Below are 8,843 nucleotides of genomic sequence, written 5' to 3' on the forward strand. Positions count from 1 at the left end.
AAGGAGGGCAACGAAGATGGGGAAGAGCCCTGAAGGGAAGCCGTGTGAGGACACTGAGGGCACTTGGTGTGTTCAGCTGGAGAAGAGGAGACTGAGGGGAGACCTCACTGCAGTTCCAACTGCCTGGGCAGGGGCAGAGGAGGGGCAGGGACTGAGCTCTGCTCTGGGGGACCAGGGACAGGACCCAGGGAATGGCCTGGAGTTGTGTCATGGGAGCTTTAGGTTGGATATTAGAAAAGGTTCTTCCCCCAGAGGGTGGTTGGGCACTGACCAGGCTCCCCAGGGCAGTGGGCACAGCTCCAAGGCTGCCAGAGCTCCAGGAGTGTTTGGATGATCCTCTGGGGCACAGGGTGTGACTGCTGGGGATGGTCCCGTGCAGGCTGAGGGTTGGGCTCGATGACCCTTGTGAGTCTCTTCCAGCTCGGCCCGTTCTGTGATTCTGTGGCACCCCCGGGCCGGCAGAGCACACACGGGTGTCCCACAGCTCCCTGTGGGGCTCAGGGGAGCGGGGGCAGTCCCGAGGGGACAAACGCGCTGCAAGGTGGGCGCTGGGCGCCCCCGGGCCGGGCTGTGCCGGGACCCCCCCGGTCCCTCACGGCCGGAACGGGCCTGCGGAGCGCTGAGGGCTCGCGCGGCGGGGAGAGCCGGGGGAGGCCCCGGGCGCGTCCCCAGCTCCGGGTGGCGCTGCCCGCCCGGCATGGGCGGAGCTGGGCCCGGAGCCCACACGCTGCCCGTGACCGGAGGTGGGCGGTGCGGCGGGGCCGCTTCCTCCCGGGCGCGGAGCGGCATGGAGCGGGTAAGGGCCCCGAAAGGTGCTCCTCAAAGCAGCGCCCGTGCTCTCCCCAGCCCCTCCTCACCTCCTTGTCCCGAACATTCCTTCCGTCCCCCCCCGCGGGCTGCAAAGCCTTCACTTCCACCTGCTTAGCAGGAGGCGGGCGGCGTAAAAATACAGCACAGGGCGCTTGTGTTTAGCGTAAAGATAAATTCTGTGTGTTGTCAGAGCTGTGTGAGAGGGAAGTTTCCTGCCGTGGAGACATTGTGCCGTAATAAGCTTCAGGAAAAAATGAGAAATTTTTTGGGTGGGCCTTTAAAAAGGAATAGGAGGAGAGAAAGAGTGGAAAAAAAAAATCTGTGGGAAGTCCTGGCTTCCCAGGAGCGCGGGGGGGGGGGATGTTCCTGCTAGTAGGAGTTTATTGCTGTGATTTTTGTAATGCAGAGGGCTCATTTGGTGCTCTCCGCACAGGACACGTGTCCCCGTGCTGGTTGATGGTGTAAATGAGCAGTTGCACAGCGCGCCTTCCTTCCAGTGTAAAGCCAGGTCTGATCTGGGAGAGGGGAGAGGGCTTCAGAAAACTCAGGCTTCAGAAAGTCAGGTTTGGAATCAGTTTTGGAGACGAGAGATTTGTGCTTCTTTTAGACATTCTTCCTTCCCCACCCCATGTCCAAGGCTCCCCAAGGTGTGTTCCAGGAGGAGCTGAAGTGGTGCATTTCGCAGCTGGAGGCAGATCTCCACCTCACCCCACCCCCAAACCCAGGTATGTTCGTCTTTCCCAGCCCACACATCCCATATTCCAGCCTCAGGTCTGATTTAGCAGATCTGGACATTTCTCTGTTTCTTCTCTCCCTTCTGTTCCTTGTTCTTTTGTCATTTGGGATTTGTTCTAAATACAAAACAACTTAAAGCATTGAATTTTAAGAGCTGTCTATCTGGAAGCAGCTTTACCTTTCATTCCTGTAGTGTTCATTCTCCCTGTTTTCTGTATCCTTTCTCATGTTCTCATTTTCTCATCTAATGGCTTGTTTGGTTCTGCTACAGCTCTGCCTTTGTTCTCCATCTTAACTGTGCCAGTGTGTCTGGCCCTTAAACACCAGTAGGTGTTTTTATTTTTGTGAAGCTTGTTCCAAGGAGAAATTACAAGGAAAATAAAATCCTATAAAATATTTTTCATAAGGTCACAGATTGATCTTATCAGTACAACGTGTAGAGAAATGCAGACACACGTCCTGCTCCTGCCACTACTTAACCTTTAGAGGAGGGGTGTGAACCCTCTGTAAGGTGCCCAGGTGAGTGTTTGCTGGTTCACCTGAGGATGTAGCAATAACTAATATGTGCCCACACATGGTGCTTGAGCATCAGGCTCCGAGAATTAAGGCTTGGAGAGCTGGAAGTGTTCAGCCTGGAGAAGAGAAGGTTCCAGGGAGATCTGAGAGCTCCTTCCAGTGCCTAAAGGGGCTCCAGGAGAGCTGGAGAAGGGGCTTTGGACAAGGGCCTGGAGTGATAGGACAAGGGGGAATGGCTTCCCACTGCCAGGGTTAGATGGGATATTGGGAAGAAGTTCTTGGCTGTGAGGGTGGTGAGGCCCTGGCACAGGTTGCCCAGAGAAGCTGTGGCTGCCCCATCCCTGGAAGTGTCCAAGGCCAGGTTGGACAGGGCTTGGAGCAACCGTGGTTGAAGGTGTCCCTGCCCATGTCAGGGGATGGATGAGCTTTACTGTCCCATCCAACCCAAACTATTCTATGATCAGACCATTTTGTTACACCTGTGTCCTGTGCTGGTCCCAGTGCTCAGCAGCAGGGGAGGGAGGTCCTGGAGGGGAGGCAGGAGCTGAGCCCAGGGACGAGGCAGCAGAAGCAGTGGCCTGGCCAGAAAGGAGCCCCTTTGCACAGAGCCTGAGCCAGGAGAGCAGAGCAGTCCTGATGATGGTACCCAGGCTCTACCTGGAGTCCCAGCTGCTGAAGGAGTCTGCAGTGAGGAGGCAGATCCAAGGTCCAGCCAGGAATTTGGCATCTGGATCCATGAGTTATCTGGCTGCAACAGTGTCTGCATGAGATCCTGGACTGCAACCAGACCAACCCCTTGAAATAGGGATACACATGTGCTCAGGACCCTGATACCCAGGTGCTGTGAAGAGACATCCCACTTCTGTCCCACCGTGTCCTAGGGGACATCAGGCCCAGCATTGCCAGCCGGGCGAGGGAGGGGATTGTCCCCCTCTGCTCTGCACTGGGGCAGCCTCACCTGCAATATTGGGGCAGTTTTGGGTGCTGCAGTATAAAAAAGATCTAAAGCTGTTAGAGAGTGTCCAAAGGAGGGACACAAGGATGGTGAAGGGTCGGGAGGGGATGCCACAGGAGGAGCTGCTGAGGGTCCTTGGTCTGTTCAGCTGGAAAAGAGGAGACTGAGGGGAGACCTAATCAGGGTCTGCAGCTTCCTCAGGAGGGACAGCTCTGATCTCTGCTCTCTGTGACCAGGGACAGGACCCGAGGGAACAACTGGAGCTGTGTCAGGGGAGGGTTAGGCTGGATATTAGGAAAAGGTTCTTCCCCCAGAGGTGGTCGGGCATTGCAGCCAGGAGAGGTGGGACGTGCCCATTCCACAGTACTAGTGCAGTAGATCAGGCTGTCTTGTGGTGGGAAATGAGTGAGACAAACACTACAAGACTGTATGTAGGGTACCCACACTGAGGTCTTGGGGACTACTGTCACAGAACAGCGGTGCTTTTTAGAGAATTTGCTCTGACACAAAAAATTTGGATTCCTCTTGTGGTCAGGCTGGTTTGTATGAGAGCCAGGCAAGAGTCCTGCTTTTCAGGGTGTGCTCTCTAATAAGATTTTTTCCAGTTTTTCAGAAAAGAGACACAGAGCTGGCCCCTGGGATTTGTCTTTGCCTTGAGGAGAGGGTTGCTGAGCCCTATGTAACTTCCATGCCATTAGCAGTGCACTTACTGCAGTGTAAGAGTCTGACTGTATGTAATAAGCAGTTAGATTCTCCCCCCTAAGAACATTTCACAGTATTTCATCTTCTAGAAGCACTTGGAGTTCCCTTTCAACCAAATGCCAGTTGTGGATTAGTCAGAGGTGATATGAACACAGAGCACGTTCAGAGAAGACTCAGTCATCAGCATCCCACAGTGGGGATTCTGAGGCCCAGCATAACCTATTTCTTGTCTCTCTTGGATTTTTTCTGAGTGCAGTAGAGGAGACCCAGCACATTCTCAAGGTCCTGCGCTCCCCTGAGACTCCTCTTGCAAAGAAGCAACAAGCGATGAGTGATGTGTTTGGGGATTATCATCTCAGCATGGCTGAGGGTCAGGAGAGCATGGAGAAAGCAGGTGAGCTTGAGCTGTCTCTCAGGGGATGGTGAGATTTGATTTTTCTCTGTAGATTTCTTAGGTTGCAGCTTTTGGTTGAGTCAGCTCTCTGGGCAGTGCCTTAGAGAGGGAGCTGCAGTGGCATCCCCGTGGTAGGAAACTGGTGTATTGATAGTAACAATACTCTTTGTCTTTTCTAGGCATGAAACCTGGTGCTCTGGAAGTACAGCCAAGCAGTGGGCAGGCTGCAGATGGTGTGAAACAGTCTGACCCAAGCCCTGAGGCAAAGCCAGAGCTCTTCACATCATCTGGCAGCAGCTTCCGATTTGATTTTAAACTTTCTGAGACCGACCCAGGAGCAGACCCTGGTGACAGCAGAGCTGTCACAGCCACCGAGCAGGAGAGCTGGAATGGAGCCTTGAGGTTTGCTGCCTCTGGACAAGAACCCAAGTTTGCTTTCAACTTCACCATCCCAGATGAAGACTGTCCTCAGCTCCAGTTACTTCCCTCAAGCCAGCATACAGATCCTTCACTGCCTGCTGGAGCAGCAGCCCTGCCACGGGCTCCAGCCGTGCGGGAGCCCGAGGTGACTCAAGCTGCAGGGAGCGCACCCAGAGAGGACAGAATTCATGTCCCATCAAAGATCCCCCAACCAGAGACTGCTCCTGCAGATGAGGCAGCAACAGTGAAGTCAACAGGAGCTGAAGCTGCCCAGAAGAAGAAAAAGAGGAAGAAACAAAAACCACCAGTCAGTAAAAACAAGAGAGAAGAAACTGAGACCAGCAGGAAAGCAAAGACAGAAGCTAAGAGCTGTCAAAATACAAATACTTCCCATCAGGATGAGAAGACCTCTCAGGTAGTTAAATATTGATGAGATCCCATAATTTATAAACCCTTAACCTAAAGAGGCACTTTATCTCTATGCACAGATGAACAATTAGCATGCTGCCTTGACATGAGAGCTGAAAGACGGGGGTTGCTGCTTGCTTCTTCCAGCAGCTGTTTGCTTTCTCTGCTACACAGCTGAGGAGCCTGACTAGTGGAAAGGGAGTTAATGGTCCTTCAGACTTGTGCTGAAGCATTTCATGTTTAGGCTTGTGACAGCTAATCCTGGGGAGCTGGATGCCATGTTTTCTTAAGGAAATGAAAATAAGAAATGGAGGTAACTGCCCTCAGTCAGTGCCTGTGGGTGCTGAACCAGGCCCTGCTCCTGTTGCCAGGCGGGACGAATTGCTCGCATAGTGCAAGTAGCAAAGCCAAGGCACAGAGCTGCCACCTGATGTAGCCAGGGGTCTGGGGTGAAGCTCAAGGTGCTTCCTAGAAGGTTCCCACTGTAGGGCATGGCCTAGAAATCCACTGAGGTTGCAAGTTATGTGTCAACACACCATTAAGGCACACCTTGAGGTTTTCTGTTCTGCTGAGGGTCTGGGTCTTCATTTTATTTTACTTCTCAGCACCAGTGTAGGTATTATTAAGAAACAGTGCCAGCTGAGCAATACTGAAATAGAAGATTGCACAAAACCTTCCTTTTCTTAATATTCTTCAAGGAAATTGCACTGAGTGTTCACCCACCTCTGGAACATTCCATCCTACCAATAAACACTGCTGAGTACAGGAGAGGTAGGAAGATTGGAAGGTGAGGTAAAGCCCATCCAGTCCTTTGGAAGGAGACTGTTGTAGGTGAGGGCTTTTGTGTTTACATGTACATAACAGTTATGAATTGCTTCGGTCCCAGGGTGCAGCCCTGTTTTCCTGTGCCACTGCTGAGTTAGCCAGCTGGCTTTGCTCGATGGGACTTGGCTTCCTCCATCTCCATGGGCTTCAGCTTCCTTCTCTTCATGTATTTCTGGTTTAGCAAGCACACAGGAGCTGAGAAAAAAAGACTTATTTGTCCATTGTACACATTTTTGATTTTATGCAGGTCTGGTGATAGGGTTTTTTTGTTGTTAATGCTTATTTCTCCCATCTGTAAGTGTATTTGACAGCTTCTTTCAGAGGAAAGGCACTGAACAGCTTTCCAGAAAACAGCACCCTCTGAATGGCAGCCACATATTAAACCCATCAAATAGAGGCAGTGAGTTGCAACTAAACATTTGTGCAGTGCTTTTAGTTTATCCGATGAAAAACACTAGAGGGAAAATGTCATGGAGTCTGTAAACTGATCACCAGCACGTGATGTTGGGAATAGTTCTGACTTTATGCAGTTCCCTTTTATCTCGTGTGCAACTGCTGCTTTAATTTTTGGGTGGCTTATTTCCTCTTGCTCCCTGTGCCCCACGTTGATGGCAGTCAGATGAGCAGCTGCAGAAGGAGCTGGACTGGTGTGTGCAACAGCTGGAACTTGGCTTGAAGACACAGAAACCCACTCCAAAGCAGGGTAGGCATTCAAATAAAGGCAAGCTCTCTCTTGTGGGAAGGGATGGCAGGAGTGCAGGGGCAGAGCCAGCAGGAAGCCTTAAGCTGTGTGCTGTTCCTCCTTTGCTGCAGCTGAAGAGGCTCTCCGGGCCATCAGGACACTGCGCAGTGACAAGGCTCCACTGGTGAAGAAGCGGCAGCTCATGAGAGCCATGTTTGGAGACTACAGGAAGAAGATGCAGGAGGAGCTGTGCAGGGAGCTGAAGCTCATGGAAACAGGTAGGAGAACTTCTCATGGTGAGGAGAAGACGAAGAAAGGGACTCACTTCTGCCCTGCGGATTGCTTTGCAGAGTGGAGCCTCACTATGTGAGATCACTAAACATCTCTAACGGCTCTTTTCTCCCCTCTTTAAGCTGCAAAGGCTGCCAGGATCGTGGAGGTGAAGGGAAGCATCCGCAAGAAGAATGGCCAATTCATCCGGAAGTGCTCGGGAGCTTGCAGGAAAAGCCAGGGTTCAGCAGGATCCCCTTCAGAGTCACCCAGGACGCTTTACACAGGCTTATTCAATGGCACAGCTTCCAAAGAAGAATTTCGCTTTAATTTCTTCTAGGAAAGTGTCTTAGACTAAAACTGTGGTAAAAAATCGCTGTGCCAGATCCCCTGTAAACTGCAGAAGGGTGGAGAGATGCTGTGCAGTAGGAAATGTCATCAGTAAGTCTCTCGATCCTGTTCCAGAATGCTTTATCTAGAAATCTAAACCAGATCTGCCCAGTACCATATGACCCCAAGACTCAGCCACCGTAGTGCTCCTCTGTGCTCACACTGTAGAGAGGCACCTTTGAAAGGGTCGGCAGTGAAAGGATCTGATTTTCTTCCTGTAGAATTTACATTAACTGTAAAATCTGTCTTTTATACCATGAGATTTTCCCATTCTCCTGTGGTTTTTAAATAGAGCAGAGCTTTCCTAGCAGCTGAGGCAGCCATGCACACAGAGGGGAATGGTTTGGAAAGAAGATGCAGCTTCTGTGAAGATCCAGCAGTGGATATTTGGATGCTTCCACTCCATGAGTCTGTGTGAATGCAGCTTCTGGCATCCAGCAAACACCAGCAATGCCATCACTGACATCGAGGGAGTGGAGCTCAGGGTCTGGGGAGAGAGTGAGTGAGAACCATTTTTGCTGATTCATCTCTTTCAGTGGCAGGTACAGACTTAGAATAACACTGCAAATGCTGGTTTAATCCAGCCTAGGGATGTAAGGGCAGTTGTTTCCAGACAGGGAAAGGTTTTTGTTGCTGGAGCCAGGTTCTGGCCAGCTAGGAAGGGCGTACCATGAGCTCTTAAATAAAGTTTACTTTGTAAGTAGTCCAGTTACAGCCACCAGTGACTCAGAGGTAAAATCAGCTGCATGCCAACCTTGGGTGGTGGTGAAATGAACTGTCAGAGCCCAAAGAATCTCTTCCACTTGATTTGTATTAAATTTTGGCTTTTTGAATGTGTGTCTCCAGTGTTTCCATACTACTTCAGTCACTGAACCCATCTCCTGTGTTCCTACAGAAAATCTTCCCACCAAGCCTAAAAAAGCTGAAGGAAGAGAAGTGCTGCAAAAGGCTGTGTGGTATCAGGTGTCCCTGGGGAGCAGTGCTTTCCTCCCTTTTATGGTCCAGTCAGCCTGTGTGAGAAGTGAGAAATGGGAGTGTGGGCAGATTCCAGGGAGTGCTGAGAGCAGCTGAGAGATGGTGGAAAATACTGGCTGGCAAAGACTTTAAAAAACCTGGTGTTGGCTCCAAAAAATTAATTTTATTACTAAGCCCTGACGCAGGCAGTGGCATCTGCAAGAATATTTCTTTTTATTATTTTAAAAGAATATTTTAAAGAATTCCCGTCTGAGAAACTGAACCTGGATAACATGTACAAGAGGGAAAAATATGCAGAGCTGACTTTGTGTCTTCTTGAAGTCAGTGGGTAAAAACTGGAAATCAAGGTTGGCATATTATTATTTTATTTGCCAAGGAACACAGCTTTGACTGTGCGGAACAACCTTAGACAGTTTTTTTTAGTTTTGATTTCCAGGATTTTATATTAAACATACAAAAGCTGTGTCCTTGTCAAACTTTTAGTGTTTTCATGCCATTTACTAAGATTAAAGAGCATCTTGTACATGACCTTGGAACTACAGCTGTTTGCTTTCCTGGCTGGTTGTGCAGCAGATGTCTGGGAAATGGCTATTTTTTTCCCTTGTCCTGTCTCAGGTAAAGCTAAAGCTGCTAAAATGTTACAAAATCTTTGCTGTGGAAGGCTGCAGGAGTATTCTGGGAAGCATTCTTATATAATTGCCTCATGCTTATGCTGTTCCTTAGGCGTTCACAATTAGAACAAAGATACCAGTCAGGTGTGC

The 8,843-nt window shown here is 50.2% G+C and overlaps 1 protein-coding gene across 4 annotated transcripts; it reads left to right on the forward strand.

The window, feature by feature from the left end:
- Positions 1–184: 184 nt before the first annotated feature.
- On the forward strand, positions 185–7,940 carry LOC113972532 (UPF0488 protein C8orf33 homolog). Of its 4 annotated transcripts, XM_027693729.1 has the most exons (8): positions 185–222; positions 1,448–1,535; positions 1,953–2,064; positions 3,975–4,112; positions 4,292–4,947; positions 6,381–6,468; positions 6,579–6,725; positions 6,861–7,940. In XM_027693729.1, exons 4-8 carry the CDS (start codon positions 4,046–4,048, stop codon positions 7,055–7,057), a joined length of 1,155 nt encoding a protein of 384 aa, XP_027549530.1. In that variant the 5' UTR covers positions 185–222; positions 1,448–1,535; positions 1,953–2,064; positions 3,975–4,045; the 3' UTR covers positions 7,058–7,940. The 4 variants fall into 4 exon arrangements, with proteins under 4 accessions (XP_027549530.1, XP_027549529.1, XP_027549528.1 ...); XM_027693728.1 differs by lacking the exon at positions 1,953–2,064; XM_027693727.1 differs by lacking the exons at positions 185–222; positions 1,953–2,064 and adding an exon at positions 716–796.
- The last annotated feature ends 903 nt before the right edge of the window (positions 7,941–8,843 follow it).

The sequence above is a fragment of the Neopelma chrysocephalum genome, unplaced genomic scaffold (assembly GCF_003984885.1).
Source record: "Neopelma chrysocephalum unplaced genomic scaffold, ASM398488v2 Primary Assembly neopelma1_93, whole genome shotgun sequence".
NCBI classification, from domain to species: domain Eukaryota; kingdom Metazoa; phylum Chordata; class Aves; order Passeriformes; family Pipridae; genus Neopelma; species Neopelma chrysocephalum.